This window comes from Myotis davidii, unplaced genomic scaffold (genome assembly GCF_000327345.1).
Source record: "Myotis davidii unplaced genomic scaffold, ASM32734v1 scaffold97, whole genome shotgun sequence".
NCBI lineage: Eukaryota > Metazoa > Chordata > Mammalia > Chiroptera > Vespertilionidae > Myotis > Myotis davidii.
In genome coordinates, this window is record NW_006289392.1 from 3,732,155 (window position 1) to 3,753,351 (window position 21,197).

The 21,197-nt window shown below is 39.5% G+C and overlaps 1 protein-coding gene across 2 annotated transcripts in view; it reads right to left on the reverse strand.

The window, feature by feature from the left end:
• Positions 1–21,197, reverse strand: part of SIK3 (SIK family kinase 3) — a 148,940-nt gene that overhangs the window by 86,643 nt on the left and 41,100 nt on the right. For both annotated transcript variants that reach the window (XM_006761549.2, XM_006761550.2), the window contains one exon: positions 1,970–2,131. In XM_006761549.2, the coding sequence (XP_006761612.2) occupies positions 1,970–2,131 (162 nt within the window). The remainder of the gene's footprint in view (positions 1–1,969; positions 2,132–21,197) is intronic.

Consider the following 21,197-nt stretch of genomic DNA (forward strand, 5'->3'; position numbering starts at 1 on the left):
TAAAAAAAAGTTTCTACCCAAATACTTGTCGGAAGAGTGCCAAACTTCAGTTATCACTGACCAGTGCCTTTTACTTTGCTTTCTCAATGCAAAAACTAAAATCTATGCAAAGTTCCCTAAATCAAAATGGTTCTAAATTCAAAATCAAGAACCAAGGAACCATTAAAAAAATCTTAACCTTTGGTCATTGGAGAGAGACTAAAACTATAGAAGCAATAGAGGGCCTTCTTTTGACTCAATACCCTAATCAGGAGTCCAAACATCCCTATAACACTGTGGTAGGCTAAATAATGGTCATCCCCCTCCTTCCCTCCCCTCCCCAAAGCACCCATGCCCTAACCCATGGAATCTGTGAATGAATGTGGTACCTAAGTAGTAAAAGGGACTTCTGCAGACATGATTAGGTTACGGATCTGGAGATAGGGAGAGAGCCTGGATTATGCAGGAGGGTCCAATGGAATCACAAGAGACCGTACAAGAGAAAAGCAGGAGGATCGGAGTAGGAGTGGGAAATGTGACACTGGAAGCAAGGTGGAGTGAGGTGTGGAAGGGGCGAAAGCCAGGAACGCAGGGCCTCTAAGAGATGGGAAAGCAAGCAGACAGCCTCCAGAGCCCCAGCACCTTACTTTAGCCTTGAAGACATTTCAGATTTCTGACCTCCAAAACAGTGAGATATTACATTGGTGTTGTTCAAGCCATGAAGTTGGTGGTAATTTGTTATAGCAACAATGGGAATTTACAATGAATAATTACAAAAAAAAAAGGCTTGAAACTGCCAGGCCTTCCCATGCTACCTACCTCTATGGGAACTATTAGCATCTGGAGAGTTTTGGAGAATATAAGACAGACTCAAGGCAAAGGAAAACATGACCTTGTGTAAGAGAAAGAGAGCATCAATTCCTACCAACGATACACTGAGCAAGTGCAGGTCTCAGAGAACTTGGAGCTGGTGAAAGCTTTAAACAAGACTGCACCGTCAGCCTGATAGACACATACAGAGCGAAGACACTCTAGCGGTACATGAAAGAAACCCTTCGAAGAATCACCAACTACAAGGGTACACGTGGGCACTCTGACCTGTGATAGAGGACGTAAAAAGCTGAGCTCGCCCTAACTGGTTTGGCTCAGTGGATAGATTCTTTGTAAAAAAAATAAATAAAATATATTTAAAAAAAAAAAAAAAAAGCTGAGCTCTCCCTCCTGCCCTGCCGACGAGGGATCTCTGCAGAACTGCTCTCCGCCGAGATTTCAAGGCTACTGTTTTCTAGTTACACTGCAGTGTTCCATATGTGACTCCCTTCCTTCGCTCTGGGAGACTGGGGGGGGGGCAGGGGAGCACACCATGCAATCCTAAAAACCGTTAGAAAACAAAAACAGTTTCTTTTCAATTTATAGTTCCTATTTGACATCTGCAGTCACTTCCTCCCATCAGTAGTGGTGGGCGTGGATTGGTTAGCAATGCTGAGCGCTTACTGAAGCTGAAGTCTAGGTAGACTGAGGCAGGGAGAGGCCTCTGGGGCTCTGCCAGATGAGATGAGTAAAATCAGAGGAACCAGGGACTGCCTTTAAACCACTGCCTGCTCGGTTCTCCCTAAACTACCATGAACCGCCGTCTTTAGGTTAGGCATGCTCTGTATCAGGAGCACCATAAACCCACCTTCTCAGTGAAGCTGAGACGCACAAAATTTCAGCAGTTTTTTTTTCCTATTTTTCTATGTTTTATTCCTTATTATTTAAAAGGGACTGGTCAACCAAAATAAAACTTTAACAGTACCCCTTTCCTTCTTCCCTCCCAGCAAATAACATATATGTATTTTGGAAATTTATCAGTTTTCAAGCCACACACACAAAACCCCTTTATTTTCACAATATTTCTTTCTGAATGGATGGAAATAGATAATCCCTTGCTTCAAGACTCTTGAAGGAAAGCTCCTTTGTCCTTATATCACATCCTCAGCATGCCCCTCACCTGCTATTTTGATATTCAGATTGGCGTCCAGAAGCAAATTCTCAGCTTTTAGATCACGATGAACTATGTTCCGACAGTGACAAAAAAAGACAGCGGCGACGATCTGCTTGAACTTCCGACGGGCCTCCTTCTCCGCCATCCTGCCATGGGCCACCAGGTGGTCTGGGTGAAGAAGAACAGAGTCAGTTCTCATGTGGACACTGGGGTCATTTCAAAAGGCAGATGTAAGGAGGGTGCAGAGGGAGCACACCAAACGAATGAGCTGAAAGAAGTAAAATAAAAAAACAGAAAACAACCCACTTACAGTCCTGGTTTGTATCTATAAAAAGTCATTAGTAATCAGTACCCAAACTATTTTAAGTAAAAATCCTGTTATATACATATGCCCAAAAATGTACTTGCTTTCCCACACACACAAAAAAAGAGTTCTAAGAGTCATATGGTATTTTTCAAGGATCATAGCACTTAACACCTTCCTTTTCTTATCTGCTTTGCAAAATTTACATATACGCAGCAAACTACACTTAAAGATAAGTATCAGCAATATTTCCTGTGCTAAAGGGTGAGTCAAAAAGGAGAGTTCAATAAACTTTAGGCTCTACTGCTTTCTCAAAGTTTTACAATTTGACATAAAAATATATTTATTTGGTGACTATATTCTGCAATGCATAATATGCCTGCATCTTTACATCTGCATTTTACAGTGCTTAGCAAATATTTTTAAAACTATATTATTAATTTTTACAGATAACATCAATAAAAAAGGTGCATTTTCTACCACTTTAAATGAAATAATTTCACTGGCTATGTTGCTAAGGTATATAGCAAAAGAATTTATGTTATAAACTTTATAGTACTATAAATCTTCTATATTTAAAAATGAAATACCATAAATTTTTAAAGTTCTTTTTCTAGTAGTGGCAGTAGGTTTATATAGAAGCAATGACATACATATTCTTAACCCAGTTCTTCATGTAACCAGCAACATACACAGGTCATGAGAGCTGATAGGATCAGAAATATTAGCAATGATACAGTTTGCTCTGTTTTAAATTTCTAATAGTTTTATCAGCACTATCCCCAAACCAGCTGATCTAGCTGGAAAAAGGACACATTTGCCACCATAAGCATCTTCACATAGTGGAAAACTGAAAGACTGAGCACTATAAATAAATGTGTTATTGTTTATCAGTAGTTATTTCAGTAATACTACCCAACTGTTACAGTGCTACTGCAGTCACCAATAGGACCAATCAGGTATATCTTTTCTTCATCACCAAGAGGAAGTTTGGTGTAAAACATATGTACCAATAATGACTGCTAAGACTAAGAGTTTAGGACAGGAAATTGGAGAGGAGCATGAAGAAGGGGAGCTAAATGACAATCCATCTACATAGCAGATTTTCAAATAATTTAAATTCTGACCACAAAGACCATAAAATTTTGGACCAAAAATATAGTAATTATAATAACACTATCTTACAGATCATTTAAATTTTTAAGAAAAACCCTTCAAAGGAATTGTTATAATTGTTAGTGTTATGAATGACCCCCACAGAAGACCTTTGAAGCATTTCCCTCAAAAATAATCATTATTATGGCCAAGATTACCAATTGAGTAAAGAAAGAATATATGAAGTCTTCAGCTTAGCAGTTCAGAGGACTAGAATGCAGATGTCTATGGGAGTTAGAGGTGCTGATCACTGAGCTCACACTCTGGTGTTTAGGCTTCTGGTGAGACCTGTCATATAAATTTTAAACACAAAAGTTGTTTCCTAACTAGGGATAGTAACTTAATATAAACTGCTAAAGACCTGGACATCCATCAGATGTACAGCACTGTGTTTTATTTCAAAAAACTATTCTCTAACAGTACCTGCTCCATTGACCCCCTATTTCTCTTAACCCACGGCCTAATTATTCTAATAATATGTTTTAGCTGCTAAACTCTGTCTAATTAAAGAGCTTTGAAGAGACAGCTATTCTTGAGAAACATAAAAATAAACCCTTATGAAGGTTTACCATCAGAAGCTCATTTGGCCAAGCCAACCATTAATTAAAATGCCCAAGAGACATTCGTCTGGCAGTAAATACTAATTACCAGACACATGAAAGAGCTTCTTAAATACAACAGAATGATTTAGTAATTTCCAAAATAAGTGATTTTCTTTTATTAAAAAAACACACAACCTCTTTATATTTTCTAAGTACTTTGTTTTCTTTCTTTCTTTTTTTTTAGTACTTTGTTTTTTTAAAATGATTGGAAAGCTCTCAAAATTGTACACAGGCCAGGGAGCTGGTGGAATGTAGCCTAGTTTTATCTCTACAATGACACACTGGTTGTCCTTGGGCAAATCATTTATACTGCCAATATCTCTAACTCTTGATCTGCCAAATAGAAATAAATTCTGTTACATGCTATGGACAAAGAAAGGATAGTATAATTGGGTATAAATATGTATTGTGATTTAGAGTTATCATATATGAATGACATAACTTTAGAGACATTTAAAAATCTATTTTTATTTTTTTAAATCTTTATTGTGAAAGTATTACATATGTCCCACTTTTCCCCCATTATCCCCTGCTAGCATGCCCCCGCCCCACCCAGACCTTCACCACACTATTGTCTGTGTCCATGGGTTATGGATATATGCAGACAAGTTCTTTGGTTGATCTCTTCCCACCCACCTACCCACCCCTTCCTTCCCTCTGATATTTGACAGTGTGTTTTATGCTATTTTGTAAAGGTCTGGGGCAAGACTATACAGAGAATATTTAAGAATTTGATTAAGAGATCACAAGGTTCTTCAGGATCCTGTAGTGTTTGAAGGTACATCATTTGTCACTGTTACATGACCCTGGTAAAGGTATTTATGATAGCACAGTGGGTAAAGCAGCTTAAACTATATAGTATTTTTTCTAAAGGTACCTACAGAATCCTATAGTTATAAATATCAAGAAAATATACAAATCACTTCAAAAAAGTGTTGGCTGCAAACATTAGATGTTTTCTCCTAGCCACTGTATTTATGCTCAAGTTGTCTCCTCCTTGGGAGCACTGTGCTTTCTTCCCAACACAGGGCCATCTTAACGGCGCGACATCATTCAGATTTTAGCCTCTGAGTTTAGTTTTGCCCATCTTATTACCACCACCCTCCCACCCCCATTTCTTGTCCCCTGAATTGGCTTTTAGCAGAAACTACGGGGCCTGTGGGTGTGCCAGGAAGTCAGTGGCCTGCGTGGTTTTCAGTCCCTGCAGAAACCGCCTCTCAGCTGCCTGTGGACAAATGGCTGCTTATGCTCATGTGTGCTGTATAGGCGGTGAGCAAAAATTCTTCCAGCTCAAATGGGCTATTTTACTCTCAGCAAAGAAACCCAGAGCAGCAGCCCAGACTGCACTTAGCACAGTCACAGCATTTGAATAAATAGTAGGGTAATTTCAGAAAGGCAAATGAAACAACATGGCTCCTGAGCCACGCAATATTTAAAGTAAAGTACATTCTGAATCTTGTCAGGATAAACCCCAGCTGCAAGGAGCTCTAAAGAGTTGTTCTGCTTCTAGGTAGCCCAGTGACTAGCTCTCCTAACACTGGGCGAAGTGCCACCCACATCTTCAGTCCCAGACACCCCACATGACCCTGGCTGGCTCCTGTAGTTCCACACTCCCCGATCCCAGTCCAGAATCTTCAATTACGTACACGCTGCTGAACAAACTCCCGCACAGTTAAGTTCTTTTCACTGTCAATTAACTACTTATCTATTTAGTTGCCACTAAACATAGCAGGCGAATTTAACGTTTTTCTCTATCACAACTTCACTCCAACCATTTCATCCCAGACCAGATGAGGTAACTCTCAGTCAAAAGCAGAAAAAGCTCTCCTATGTTAAGCTCTTATCAAAAGTAAGGAGTCTAAGTTCTCTTTCTCACTTTCCAGTCGCCATAAACCACTGGGCACTAGATTTCTTCATTCATTTTTAATCTGTTCTTCTTCACAAAATAAAAAGAAGTTAGTGACACTAAGAGATTTCTCTATCTTCTGAAGAATATTATTCGAAGTGGAGGAAGCAAATTCTGAAGTTTCAAAAGTATTAGCGCACCAGCACGTATAGAGTTTGCTTCAGAATTCACTGTTTGTTATTTTGTCCAATCTGACTCAGGAAGAAATAGCTTGTGGTACATTTAGATTCTAACCTTTCAAAGAGCAAAACTGCACACCAGGCAGTCCTGACTTCCCCCGCCCAGCTTCTGGCGTGTCCGAGGCCCGCCACTAATGAGGTAGTGGTGGGAAGCCAGCACAGCTTTAAGTCACTTTTCCACTATAAACAGACAGTGTCTCCATTTGTCTGCTGTCTACAACTCATAACTGATCCAAATCACCAGCTTAAAAAGAAAATACCCTGACAACTTTTCATGATGAAGAAATAACCTCGTCTAGAATAGAGAAAAGGCGACATGTGTGCTAAACTTAGGGTAGCTACCTGAAAAATTTCTGTAAATTCCAGCTAACCACAGCTAGTACTTCTCTGCTTTGCCACTCTGTCTGTCATTTCTTCTTTCTATACCCATGGAGACAAATTTCTGTTTATCGCACAAATGCTTCTTTCCAAAAGGGCTAGGACAAGGCCAAGAGAACGCAGCTGCCTGGAGCACGTTAAAGAGTGCTCTCACTTTCACATTATGCTGCCCTGAGCCCCCCCCTGCAGGCCCCAAGCTGCCATGACTAGAGCAGTGGTTCTCAACCTGTGGGTCGCGACCCCTTTGGGGGTCGAACGACCCTTTCACAGGGGTCGCCTAAGACCACTGGAAAACACATATATAATTACATATTGTTTTTGTGATTCATCGCTATGCTTTAATTATGTTCAATTTGTAACAATGAAAATACATCCTGCATATCAGATATTTACATTACGATTCATAACAGTAGCAACATTACAGTTATGAAGTAGCAACGAAAATAATGTTATGGTTGGGGGTCACCACAACATGAGGAACTGTATTAAAGGGTCACGGCATTAGGAAGGTTGAGAACCACTGGACTAGAGAAAGAGGGTTTATTATTTTGTGTTCCTTGCCAAGAATCCAATGACCTCATGCCAGGCTTCTACCTGCTGCTGCTTCTTATTACTATGTATTTTCTTCATTCTTCCAGTTGTCCAGGTCAAAAATCTTGGGGTCCTAATTCTCTTTCTCCCAAACCACACATCTAATCTTTCAGGAAATTTTATTACCTCTACCTTCAAAACAGATTCAGATTTCACGTATCCCTCACCCCTACCTGCACTCCACTCCAGTGCCCCCAAGTCTAGTCCAAGAGCCATTATCTTCCTCCTGGATTATTGTAATGGCCTCCTAATATTAATAACTAGTATCCCTGTTTCTGCTCTTGGCCTTCTGCAATCTACTCTCAAGAGCAAAAACCCAGTCCATGTGGTTCAGTTGGTTAAGTGTCATCCCGTGCTCTGAAAGGTTACTAATTCAATTCCCAGTCAAGGTATATAACTGGGTTTCGGATTCAAGCTCTGATCGGGGAATATATGGAGGGCAACTGATTGATATTTTTCACATCGATGTGTTTGGGGTTTTTTTTTCTCTCTCTCCCTTCCTCTCTCTAAGCATGTCCTCAAGTGAGGATTTAAAAAAATACCCCCCCCCCAAAAAACTAAAACAACAACAACCAAAGATGGATCCAAGACGGCGAGAGACTAGGTAGAAGCTACATTCACCTCCTCTCAGCACCAAACTGGAATTACAACTAAATTATAGAGCAATCATCCTGAATAACCAACTGAAGACTAGCCGGAGAGAAGCCATATAACCAAGCACTTACAGAATGAGCCACATTGAAACTGGAAGAAGTGCATAGGTATAAGAGAACTGACTGGGTTGTCATAGGCAGCAGCTGAAGTTCTGGAAGGATATCTCAGCTACAGTGGGTGTCCCCCCGCCCCCTCACGAGAAATGTGGGGTCTAAATCCCAAGCTGGGCTCCCTAGCCTAGAGCCCCAGAACCAAGAAAGGTGCATGAGGAAAGTCTCGCGTGGGTGGCTCTGGGGAGAGAGCTGAAGGTTCAGCCACCAGCATCCCTGTGCTGAGTCATTTCCCCATACAGCAGAAGCCATCATTCTCAGGCAGGCCACTCCCCTCTCAGAAACATCAGCCTATGGGGAAGTAATAGCCCCATCTGCTGGGATCTCTCTAGCCCTACCCTGTGGAGTTTACACTCTGCTGAGGAGTATAGTCAGAGGCTCTTCAGTGACTAAGCCTAACAGTTAGCCTGCAGGCAGAGGTGGTCTTGGGTGCTTTGAGACATTTGCTGACCTTCCCCCAGGCCCAGTGCTGGTAAAAGCAGGCCTTGGCACACAGATTGGTCCTCTTCTCACACACTCAGGCACAGTAGAGGGAGCCACAGCTGTGGATTATGGATAGCTCCAAACATATTGCCCAGGGACAGTCACAGGCAGCATCTGACATTGGCCTGCATAAGAATCCCTCAAAGAGACCCAGAACCAATATAGCCAGTTGCCAGATTCAGACAACAGAATAGGATCCAATAAGCTACACAAGCAGTATATCCAGAGGGAGTTCTCAGAAAGCACCATAACTGCTGAAGTAAAGTCTGCTTCATGTGATCAGCACCTGCACAGAGGCTTGAATGCTGTGTTGGGGGCTGAGACATACAGTCAGCCAGCCTGAGAGTCAATTCCACGCAGGAATGGGACAACAGCAATCAAGACTCAATTACAATAGAAAGGCCCAGATAATGCCCACAAGGGAAATCCCTAGAGCACCCAGCTCAGGTGATCAAGGAGACAACACTACTAGGTTCCACAGAACACTTATATATGAGGCCACCCTACCTACACTGGGAGTCATAGCAGATCTACCTCATACACAGAAACATATATAAAGAGGCGATCAAAACGGGGAGGTAAAAAACAGGCTCCAAATGAAGAACAAGAGCATTCACCAAGGAAGGGCTAAATGAAACAGAGGCAAGCAATTTGTCAGATATAAAATTCAAAGTCATGATTATAAGGATGCTCAACATCATGAAAAAGGACACAGAAGCCAGAAAAACCGACTAGTCAGAAATGAAGAAAGCAATATCTGAAATAAAGAATACACTAGAAGGAATAAACAGAAGGTCAAATGAAGCAGAGAATCAAATCAGCAAATTGTAACACAAGGTAGAAAAAAACACCCAATTAGAATAGCAAAAAAGAAAAAAAAATTTTAAATGACAGTTTAAGGAACCTTTGGGACAATATGAAGCATAACAACATCTGCATCCAGGGGTACCAGAAGGAGAAGAGAGAGAGCAAAGGATGGAGAACTTATTTGAAGAAATAATTACCAAAATTTTCCCTCATCTGGGGAAGGAAAAAGACACAAAAGTCCAGGAAGCACAAAGTCCCAAAGAAATAGACTCAAAAAGACCCACAACAAGACACATAATTAAAATGGCAAAGTTAAAATGGCAAAGGTTAAAGACAAAGAGAGAATCTTAAAAGTTGCAAGAGAAAAGCAGTTATCCAAAAGGGAGCTCCCATAAGATTGTCAGCTGATTTCTCAACAAACATTTCAGGCCAGAAGGTACTGGCATTAAATATTCAGTGATGAAAAGTAAGGACCTACAACCAAAGCCACTTTACCTAGCAAGAGTATCATTTAAAACTGAAGGGGAAATAAAAAGCTTCCCAGATAAGAATAAGGTAAAGGAGCATGTTACCACCAAAACAATATCAAAAGAAATGTTAAAGGGCAAAGAAGAAGAAAGAAGAAAGAAGAAAGAAGAAAGGAGGAGGAGGAGGAGGAGGAGGGAGGAGGAATTAGAAGAAGAAGAGGAACCACCATCACCACTAACCAATAATCAATGTAAATGGCTTAAATGCTCCAATCAAAAGGCACAGGGCAGCTAAATGGATAAGAAAACAACACCCATAAATATGCTGTCTTCAATAGACCTACCACAGAACAAAAGATACACACAGACTATAAGTAAAGGGATAAAAAAAGATATTTCATGCAAATGAAAGGAAAATAGAGCTGGAGTAACAATACTTATCTGACAGAAGAGATTTTAAAACAAAGGCTTATAGTAACAGGCAAGAAGACCCACCACATGATGATAAAGGGAACAATCCAACAAGAGGATATAACCCTGTAAACACTATGCACCCAACATAAAAGCACCTAAATATGTAAAGAAAATCTTGATGGACACAAAGGGACAGATTGCCAGTAATATAGTCATAGTAGGGCTTTTTAACATTCACTGACAAGTGCTCGTGCGCTGTTGGTGGCAATGCAGACTGATGCAGCCACTGTGGAAAGCAGTATGGAGTTACCTCAAAAAATTAAAAATGGGTCCTGGCTGGTATTCTCAGTGGTTAGAGCATCAGCCTGAGCACCAAATGGTCATGGGTTCAATCCAAGAGCATGTACCTTGGTTGTGGATTCGCTTCCCAGGCGTGCAGGAGGCAAACAATTGATGGGTCTCTCTCACATTGATATTTCTCTTTAGAAGTGGAATTGCCTCATGACTCAACAATTTCACTTCTGGGAAAACAGTATATTCAAAAACACTAATTCAAAAGAACATATGTACCCCTATGTTCATTGCTGGTCATGGGTTCAATCCAAGAGCATGTACCTTGGTTGTGGATTCGCTTCCCAGGCGTGCAGGAGGCAAACAATTGATGGGTCTCTCTCACATTGATATTTCTCTTTCTCTCCTTCCTGCTCTTCCTTCCTTCCTCCTTCCCTTCCTCCCTCCCTCCGAAGAAAATTTTACCCGGTGTGACAGTATGGAGGGACCTGGAGAACATTATGCTAAGTGAAATAAGCCAGTCAGAGAAAGACAAGTATTATATAATTTCACTTATATGTGGAATTTAATGAACAAAATGAATTAATAAGCAAAATAGAGAGAGATTCTTAGAGAGCAGGCTGACAGCTCTTGGGAAGGTGAGGGGAAAGCAGAGGTGTGTGAAGGGATTGAGGAAAAAGAACATGGACACAGACAACAGTGTGGTTGATTGTGGGGGGAAGTGGGGGAGTGGAGGTGGAAGAGGGTACGGGGAGGACAAATGATGATGGAAAGAAAAAACAAACAAAAAAATAATGTTTGGGTTTACACACCAGCGATTTGTTTTCTATTTTTAAAAAAGTGCATTTATATGGATACACAAGTAAACATTTTTTAAAAATATGAAAGGGATAAATCTGACATAATAGGTCTAATGCAATCTCAATCAAAACACCTTCAGGCTTTTGGGGGGCTATAAACTGATAAATGATTCTAAAGTTCACATGGGAATGCAGAGGACATAGCCAAAAAAACTTTGGAAAGGCAAAACTAAGTTACAGGACTAAGGCTACCTGACTTCAAGATAGTCTAAAGCTTAGTAAACAAGACAGTGTGGTGTTCACGTGGCTCTGTCTTTTTTAGAATTGTTTGGTGTCCCTATATTCTTACACTCCCTATATCTATGTCTGTATGTACATTTGACTAATGTAAAAAATGTTTTATTGAGATTACATTAAATTACAAAACTACTTCAAGGAGGATTTACATTTCTGAAATATTCAATACTTTTTCCTTGAAAACTGGATGTTTTGTGACTTTTATTCATAATAAAAGTTTTCTTTTTAGTGCTATTTTAAATGAGATTCTTTCCTATATTTCTCCAAGATTGCTGTTTGCATATAAAAAACTATTGGCTTTTTATATTTGGGCTAACTCATGTTAAAGAAGTCTCACATTGTTGCAACAGATTTTCAATAGATTCTCTTGAGTTTTCCAGGTCAGAAATAAAATCACCTGTGAATTATAATCATTTACATAACATGATATTTAATTAAAAAAAACACTAATAGCAAGAGTAATAATTCTTTTTTAAAAAAAAAACCCTTTTATTTTAAAATAATTACAGATTCACAGGAAGTTGCAAAGGTAGTAGAGAGAGATCCCATGTACCCACTCACTTTTCCCCAATGATTAAATCTTATGTAATTATCAAACAATATCAAAACCCAGAATGTGACAGGGGTACAATGTGTGAATACTTGTATGTAATTTTATCACATGGAAATATCTGTGCACCTACCACTGCAATCAAGATACAGAATTATTTGGAGTACTCATTAGTGAATACTCCTGCAAGTATATATATTAATATATATATATTTAAAAAGCACACTATATTTTCTTGTCTAGTCCCCCCAAAAAATAACCTCTTTCCTTAAAAGGTGTGCAAAAATACAATTGCTTTGTAAAATACTTACAGTCACAAAACATGCTTTAGTTCTGACTTCTCCAATGTAGTGCAAATGTTTCTCATGCTGACCGTATACTAGTAGCAAAAGTGAGCAGGCTAACTTTATAATGCAGAGGATCTTTTCTGAATCCTACCACAATCAATAGGCTCCAATCAAGCTCATTCTTTTTAAAAAATATATATATATTTTTTATTGATTTCAGAGAGGAAGAGAGAGGGAGAGAGAGAGCTAGAAACATCAATGATGAGAGAAAATCACTGATCAGCTGCCTCCTGCATGTCCCACACTGAGAACTGAGCCTGCAACTCAGGCATGTGCCCTAACCGGAAATCGAACCCAGGACCTTTCAGTCCGCAGACTAGGGCTCAAGCTCATTCTTTACAATCCAGCTCAAAGGTCATTTCTCTGAAACTTTCCCTAGTCTACTCACCTACCCTAGAAGAAATGCTCCATAACTTATGTCTAATGGCATTTGGTCTATGTACCCCTACATCATCAGTGAACAATTGTACTACAATAATTTCTTAACATGTGTGTCTTCCCTTGTAGACCAGGGATTCTTTTTCTTTTTTTAATATGTTTTTATTGATTTCAGAAAGAAAGGGAGAGGGAGAGAGAGATAGAAACCATCAATGGTGAGAGAGAATCATGGATCGGCTGCTTCCTGCAAGCCCCCTACTGGGGATGGAGCCCGCAAACAGAGCATGTGCCCTTGACCAAAATCGAGCCTGGGACCTTTCAGTCCGCAGCCGATACTCTATCCACTGAGCCAAACTGGCTAGGACTTTGTTTTATTTTTCTTAATTGAATTTATTGGGATGACATTGGTTAATAAAATTACACAGGTTGGGAATAATTTTTTAAATAACAATAAAACACAGTATTTTTCCTATGCATCCTTAGTGGGATATAGCCTAAAGACAAAAAAGAAGCAGTAATCTCCTCAATATCTGTAATAATATTAGCATTGCTTTGAACCAATCTTGCCCTGACTCTCCATGTCAAGTATGTAATTATGTTAACATCATCTGGAACCACAGCTTTCAGCTAGAGGAAAAAATATAAATACTGGGAGGAGAAAAGTAGGTTTACAGTTGCAAGCATGTAAAACGAGTTTATTCTTGTGTTATTACTCTCACAAACAACTGTAAACCTACTTTTGTCCCACTCTATACATAATATTAAAAGCGCTGGAATCAGCCCTGACTGGTTTGGCTCAGTGGATAGAGCGTCAGCCTGCGGACTCAAGGGTCCCAGGTTCGATTCTGGTCAAGGGCATGTACCTTGGTTGTGGGCACATCCCCAGTAGAGAGTGTGCAGGAGGCAGGTGATCGATGTTTCTCTCTCATTGATGTTTCTAACTCTCTATCCTTCTCCCCCTCCTCTCTGTAAAAAAATCAATAAAATATATTTTAAAAAAATAAAAGAAATAAAAGCAAAGCGCTGGAATCTTAAATTTCAATTGAAATGTTAGTACAAACTCATCTTTTACTTTTCTCTCTCCGTAAGAATATATACTACCTCTGTGCCCTGAAAGGCCTCTAAGCAACAAAAGAATAATGACTCAGTGGAAACACATCAAAAGCATTAAAATTCTTAAGTTCATAATGATATTACAAAATAAACAAAATCAACTTCAGAAGTCACCATTGGAGGTCGATGGGTGCCACTTTATTATTCTGAAATTTAATAAATGAAGGAAAATAATCAAGCATTTATTTTGCCTTTACTATACTTTTTAAACAGTTTATAGGCAAAGTTCTTTACAGAAGAATCATAGCTAATAAATGTAGGAAAATGAGAGAATTAGCCCTAGCTGGTTTGGCTCAGTGGATAGAGTGTTGGCCTGCGGACTAAAGGGTCCCAGGTTGGATTCTGGTCAAGGGCACATGCCCTAGTTGAAAGCTCCATCCCCAGTAGGGGGATGTGCAGAAGGCAGCCAATCAATGATTCTCTCTCATCACTGATGTTTCTATCTCTCTCTCCCTCTCCCTTCCTCTCTGAAATCAATAAAAATATATATATATTTTTTAATGAGAGAATTAGTAATCACCATTTTGCAACTTCTAATGAAATAATGTATCTAGGCAACTAAGTAATCAGAGTGGCTAAAACATTAGGTCAATGGTCGATAGGAAACTTTATTAAGAACTTTATAAAGCTTCATACATCACTACAAGTGGAGAAATCAGATATTATATAACTCCTGAAATCATGTAATAGGAAGACTGTGAAGTATTCCTGCCTACACCCTGCCCAAAGTGACGTGTATTTAACCTAACCATTTTAACAAAGTAATAGTGAGTTAGAGAAACATGTTTGAGAGAAACAAAATAAGGGATCTAAATCTAGAATGTGAGAAATCTGTAAGATGATCCAATTTCTTAAATAAATGGCATAGAAAAAAATGTGTCTGCAGAAGAAAAGGATTGTTACAAATTATAAAAAATTTAAGCCACTCAGCAACTCAACAGAAGAATGTGCTTTGTTGCATCATGATTTAAGCAAACTATAAAAAGATGTTTTTAGACAACTGGAGAAAGGTAAACATGTCCTGTCTTTTAGTAAAAAAATATATATATTGTGGAATATAAGAATGGTATTGTCATCTTTAATTTTAATTATGAAACAGTAACATATACTGGATTTACTCTCCCACTTTAGACTATAAAACATTGGACAATAGCCAAAGAAGGGCTATGATTCTTCAGAGAAGGAAAACACAAGAGGTGAGCCCCATATTCACCCAACCACAACCTAGGGAAATAAGCCCCAGCAAAGAGAAGTAGGTCAGGGTGGTGGAAACAGATCAGAGCTAGGGGTTACAAAGGAAGCTAAACTTTGGGTAGCAAGATTGCAGAGAAAGGAAAAAGCAGAGAAGGAACATCAAAATTTAGCATAGAAATTCCACTTAAGTCCTTGGCCAACTACCACACTGAAAATGTACAAAGCAAGACTATGGGAGGCTTAGCAGAAAAGGTTTCTAGGAAGAGGAAAGCTAAGAAGAAATTTTTAGAAGTTACACAGTGCTCATGAGATGCTGAAGTTCAGATTCAGCCCACAAGGAAGGACCTGGATGAGTAGCCTAGGCACTCAGTTGTGACTCCAGAAGACAAGACAGTAGGAGTGAGGGCTGTGCCACTGAAGTAAGGGCACAGCTACAGCAGAACCACCCTACCAAAGCCTAAGTCAAGCCTCACTATGATCAAGTTGATTCAGAACAACCCCAACACTACAGAAAATAGCATCATGCAGAGTCTCTACAACTTGTTACCCTTACTACCCAGTATATAATGAAAAATTACTAGGCATGGGAAGAAGTAGGCAAAGTGACCATAATCTAGAGATTAAAGTCAACAGAAGCAGAACCAGAGATGACTGAGATATCAGAGTTAGAAAGCATGGACTAGTAAATGACTGAGATTAATATACTAAAGAAAACACAGTAAAAGATGTACAAAAAGGATGAAAACATAGAATATGCCAGGGAAAATCAGAATCTCTAAAATATACATGATCTATAAATGTATATTCTAAAATGTCAAAACACCTGAAATTGAGAATTTATTGGACAGGTTTGGCATCTGAAAAAGCGATAGACAGGACTAATGACCCTGAGATAGATATTATGGTTAAGTTTTTAAGTCCTTATTTATAAGAAAAAATTTTAAGTATGTATAAGTGAAATGATATGATTTTCTGATTTTATTATATTTTTATTGAATTTATTGGGGAGACTTTGGTTAATAAAATCATATAATTGAATTTTCTTTAAAATACTTTAAAAAAGGAAAGTTGGGGAAAGGATAAAAAAAACAGTCAAATGTTGATAACTGCTAAAAGTGGGTGATGAATACCATCAGAATTCATTATGCTATTCTCTTTCCTCTTATATTTACTTGAAAATGCCTATGATAACAGTTTTTAAAAATGTTATCCATCATTTGCACACCTACATTCATCACAGCATTATGTGCACTAACCAAAATGTGCAAACAACCCACATGCCCATCTACGGATGAATGGATAAACAAAATGTGGTGTATATATAAAATGAAATATTATTCAGTTTTAAATGAGAATAAAGTCATCAAACTGTATTATTTTAAGCATTAAACACAGGTGGCTTCTTCATACATCTTGAGCAGATTGCAAATATGAATGCTAAACTCATGCCTGACAAAAAGAAAATAAAACAAAAGAATAAAGAATAATGAATGGGAAGTTAGTTGGGGAAGGAGTTCAGTGTTATGGTTATTTGCCTGTTAGTAAAGCCTTAGAAAATAGCTAGTTTTTATAGCCAAAGGGGGTAAATAATTTAGTGGAAAAATAGTATTTTAGTTTTTAAGGTATGTAGGATGTTAGAGGATGAAATAAGAAAAACATGTTATTTTTAAAAAATACCAGCACACAGTAGTGCACTCAAATAAACAAATGTGATAGTGTTCTCAAACATCTAGGAGGATGCAAAATAATATATGTGAAACACTTAATACAGTATCTGGTACAGAATGGCTATCCCACCTCTGCCTTATTAGTTAGTCATTGATATCCCATAACACAAACAAATGACTTTGTGAGAAGTTCTGGGTTCCATATACGCGGGCACCATTAGGGAATAAAACTTCTAAGGTGCTGAGAATATCCATTATAAATTATACACATCTCAACAAACTAATGTCAACTCAGTAACTTATTTTAAATGCTTATGCGTTCTGCCTGGTATTCAGGAAACTTTCCTTGATAAAGTGCTGGATTTATGAATTCATGGTCTCAATTAGGAAGCTTGGGAATATATACCTAAATAAATCATACTGTGGATGTTTTAAATTTTGAGTTTAATGGTTTACGAAACTAACCAGTTTCTCAATTCTGTTTGTAAAATTAAACAGGCCCATATTGTCATGGCTGCCCCTTTATGATATATTGCTAAATAGTATGCGATGGTCATCTCAATAAATCAATTAAAAGAGTAATAAATGCTCATTCATAATCTTCAATAAGTCTTGCTCTGAAATTATGCAGAAAACATATAGGTGTTCTCCTCCCTTGCACATCAAAAACTTATTTAACTAAAATGTTATGGAATAACATGAAAATTCCATGCCTAATGGTTGATTTACTGTGACACAATGAAATAAATTTACTCAGTGCCTATTACATGTTAGATAAGTACATTAAACAATGGAGACACAGGTGAATAAGATTCAAATGCCACAATCTGCAATCTAATGACATTCTTTTTTATCTTTTATTCAACTGATCAATTGAGCATGTATTCATTCACTATGACTACTATTCTAAGTACTAGACATTTAGTAGGCTCAAAAACAACCAAGTCCTTACTTTCGTGATGCTTACATTTTAGTGAAGCAAAACAATAACAAATCAATAAATGGTGATAAGAATCAAGAAGAGCCTTGGCCAGTGTTTGTCAGTGTCTGACAAGTGTCTGAAGTGTCTCGGGTTTGATTCTCGGTCAAGAGCGCATACCTGGGTTGCAGGTCTGATCCCAGCCCAGGTCCGGGCACATTTGAGAGATAACCAAAAGATGTGTCTCTCTCACACTGTTTCTCTCTCTCTCTTCCCCTTTCCTCCCTCCCTCCCACTCTCTCTAAAAAAAAATTATGGAAAAAATATCCTTGGGTGAGGATTAGCAAAAAACAAACAAAAACACAAGAACAGTAGTGGGCAAGTAGGAAGAGTGAAATGTTAAACAGCATGGCTAGCAAAGACTTCCTTAATAAGGTAATATTCATAAGAGACCTGAAAGAAATGGAAAAGAGCCACGTGGATATCCGGAAATAGAGTATTTCAGGAAAAAGAAATGGAATATTTAAAGGCCAAAAAGTGGGAACACACTGGAGACTTACATAACCAAGAGAGAGGTGCTGATAAGTAACTGGATTCAGCATATATTCTGAAGATTGAGTCACCAAGAACAAAACAAAAAAAATTAAGTATGTCTCTATAGAAGCTTTTGATGTGAGCCATCAATAGAGTTGCTATAATTGAGATAGGGAAGACGGGTGAATAAAGTCAGTAAGTGGAAATCAGACTACAGTTTGCATACATTACGAGTGAGATGCCCATTTGATCCCAAACAGAGATGTCAAGTAAACAGCTAGAAATATAAATCTAAAGTTCAGATCACAGAGGGACTTGAGATTTAAAATTTGGGAGCTAAGAGCTTAATTCATCATATATACTCACCGAGGGCACAGATATGCATAAAAAAGAAAAGAGGTCCAAGGACTGACCTGAGAAACAATCTAAAATTTAGATGTCAGGAAGATGAGGATCTGGCAAACGAACCACCAAAAAAAAACGATATGTCAACAGACAATTGTCTCAATTATCTAGTCCAGCGGTCGCCAACCTTTTAGACCTCATGGACCACCAGTGGTCCGCTGACCACCAGTTGGCGACAGCTGCTCCAAAGGTTTCCTTAAACCAGTGGTTGCCAACCTTTCAGACCTCACAGACCACCATTGGTCCATGGGCCACAAGTTGGTGACAGCTGATCTAGTCTATTATCAGTAAATGACAAAGAAATACAAAAAAATAAAAATAAAAAGACAAAAGAAAATATTATAATACTGCCATAGTAGAGGTATACTCAAAGGGAGAAGGGAAAGGGCAATTAAATCTTTGGCAAAATCAGGGCACAGTTCGTGGAAAGCATAGCAGTTGAGAAGGGTGATGAAAGCTGAGTAGCGCTAATGGGGCAACGGGGGAGAACAGGGCTTTTGTATCTTGTGTCCTGATACTCACTGATAATTACCCTTTCAATTCCTCTGAAACTAACCATTCCTTTTTTAAGCCTTTTCAAGACTAGTAGGATAGTATGCCATGAGGGATTAGGAAGTAATGTAGACTCTGCTAAGTCCCCACTAGCTTCACACCACAATGGTATATTAGGGAACCCGGTCAACCCCTTTCCGCCTTTCTTGACTTCACGTTTCTCAAAGACACTGAAATGCAGTTCGCCGTCTGCTGCTCCAGACAGATTCTGCCAGTCACTCAGGCAATATCAACACCCATAAGGGTCATCTGTTTGACAATTTAACCTCATAATAATTCCGTGAATCTTCTGTATCTGCAGAGAGTGACCTATAACTCCATCAAAGTTCAGCAATTAATCCTATGGCCGCATCTTGGACTTAGCTTTGCTTGATATTTTTCTGCCTTTGAAATTCTAAACTCTAATTGTATACTTCCATTTCTCTTAACATAATCTTCTAGATCAGCAATATTTAATAGAAATAAGATGCAAACGATTTATATAATTTAGTATTTTCTAGTAGTCACATCAAAAAGTAAAAACAAAACAAAACAAAACAAAAAACCCACACCCTCATACATACAGAGAACATTTTGACAGTTGCCAAATGAAAGAAAGGTTGGGGTTGGAGGGGGAGAGTAAAAAAGGGTAAGGCATTAAGAAGTACGAATTTGGCCCTAGCCAGTTTTGCTCAGTGGATAGAGCGTCGGCATGCGGACTGAAAGGTCCCAGGTTTGATTCCGGTCAAGGGCACATGCTCGGGTTGTGGGCTCGATCCCCAGTAGGGGGCTGAAAAGGGCAACCATCAATGATTCTCTCTCATCATTGATGTTTCTATCTCTCTCTCCCCCTCCATTCCTCTCTGAAATAAAAACATATTTTTTTTAAAAGAAGTACAAATTTGCAGTTATAAAAACAGCCATGGGGATAGCATAGGGAATACAGTTAATAATCTACATTATAGAAGGCCTGGGGCCATCACGACCTGAATGACCAGATGAATGACCAGTCACCAGGAAGTGCATGGAGCACCTCTAGGTCCCTCCCCCTTGGCCCACAGGCTCCTATCACAAAAAGGCTGGTGGGCAGGGCAGCAGGGGGTTGGGCAGGGCGAAGCGGGCACAGTGAGGTTGTTAGCCTTTGGCCCAGGGCTGGGCCAGAGGCATAATGATCTCACCACTGTCTCAGCTGCAACTGCAGATCAGGACCAGAGAGAGGTGCGGAGAGAGAGGCAGGGCCTGATCAGCAGCCACCACGGCCGGCCGCTGGTGAGGCCTGGAGAGAGGGGTGGGGCATGATCAGCAACTGCCCTGGCTGCTGGCAAGGCCCAAAGAGAGAGAGAAGCAAGGCCTGATCAGCAGCTGCCCCGGCAACTGTGGATCAGGCCCAGAGATAGGCTCAGAGATGCTGACTGGCATAGAAACCAAACAATCAGAACCAAATCTGGGTAAACTGCAAGGAGAAAATGGCTGCCTGGGAGGCAGAACTTTTGACACTGACTGGCATAAAAACCGACCAATAAGAACCTAATCTGGGTGAACTACAAAGGCAGAAAACCTAAGGTGGGGGCTGAGGAAGGGTTTTAAGGGCAACAGCTGTTTGGTTTAAGTTTAAGAAAGTGGTTCAATTTTTTAATGACCAGTTTGGCAGTATAGTGCATATGGCTGGCTCTCAGTCCAGATATAGGGATTATGTATTTTTGTCTGCCAAGAGCATCTCCTCCTGCTCAAAAATGTTCCCCCGCCCCCATTTAAGCAAACCTATCCTATATAATCTATCTATACTAATAAAAAGGTAATATCCTAATTAGATCAGGTTGACAGGCCATCTTCCGGATGTCTGACTTCCTTCCAGACAAAGCCATGGTGGTGGAAGCCGAGGCAGAGGCAGTTAGAGGCAATCAGGCTGGCAGGAGAGGGCACTTGGGGGTGAAATCAGGCCTACAGGGGAGGGCAGTTAGGGACGATTAGGCCAGCAGGGGAGAGCAGTTAGGGGCGATCAGGTAGGCAGGCAGAGGCAGTTAGGGGCAATTGGGCAGGCAGTCAGAGAGGTTAGGGGTGACCAGGGAGGCAGGCAGAGGGGTTAGGGGCAATCAGGCAGGCAGGCAGGTGAGCAGTTAGGAGCCAGCAGTCCCAGATTGCAAGAGGGATGTCCAAC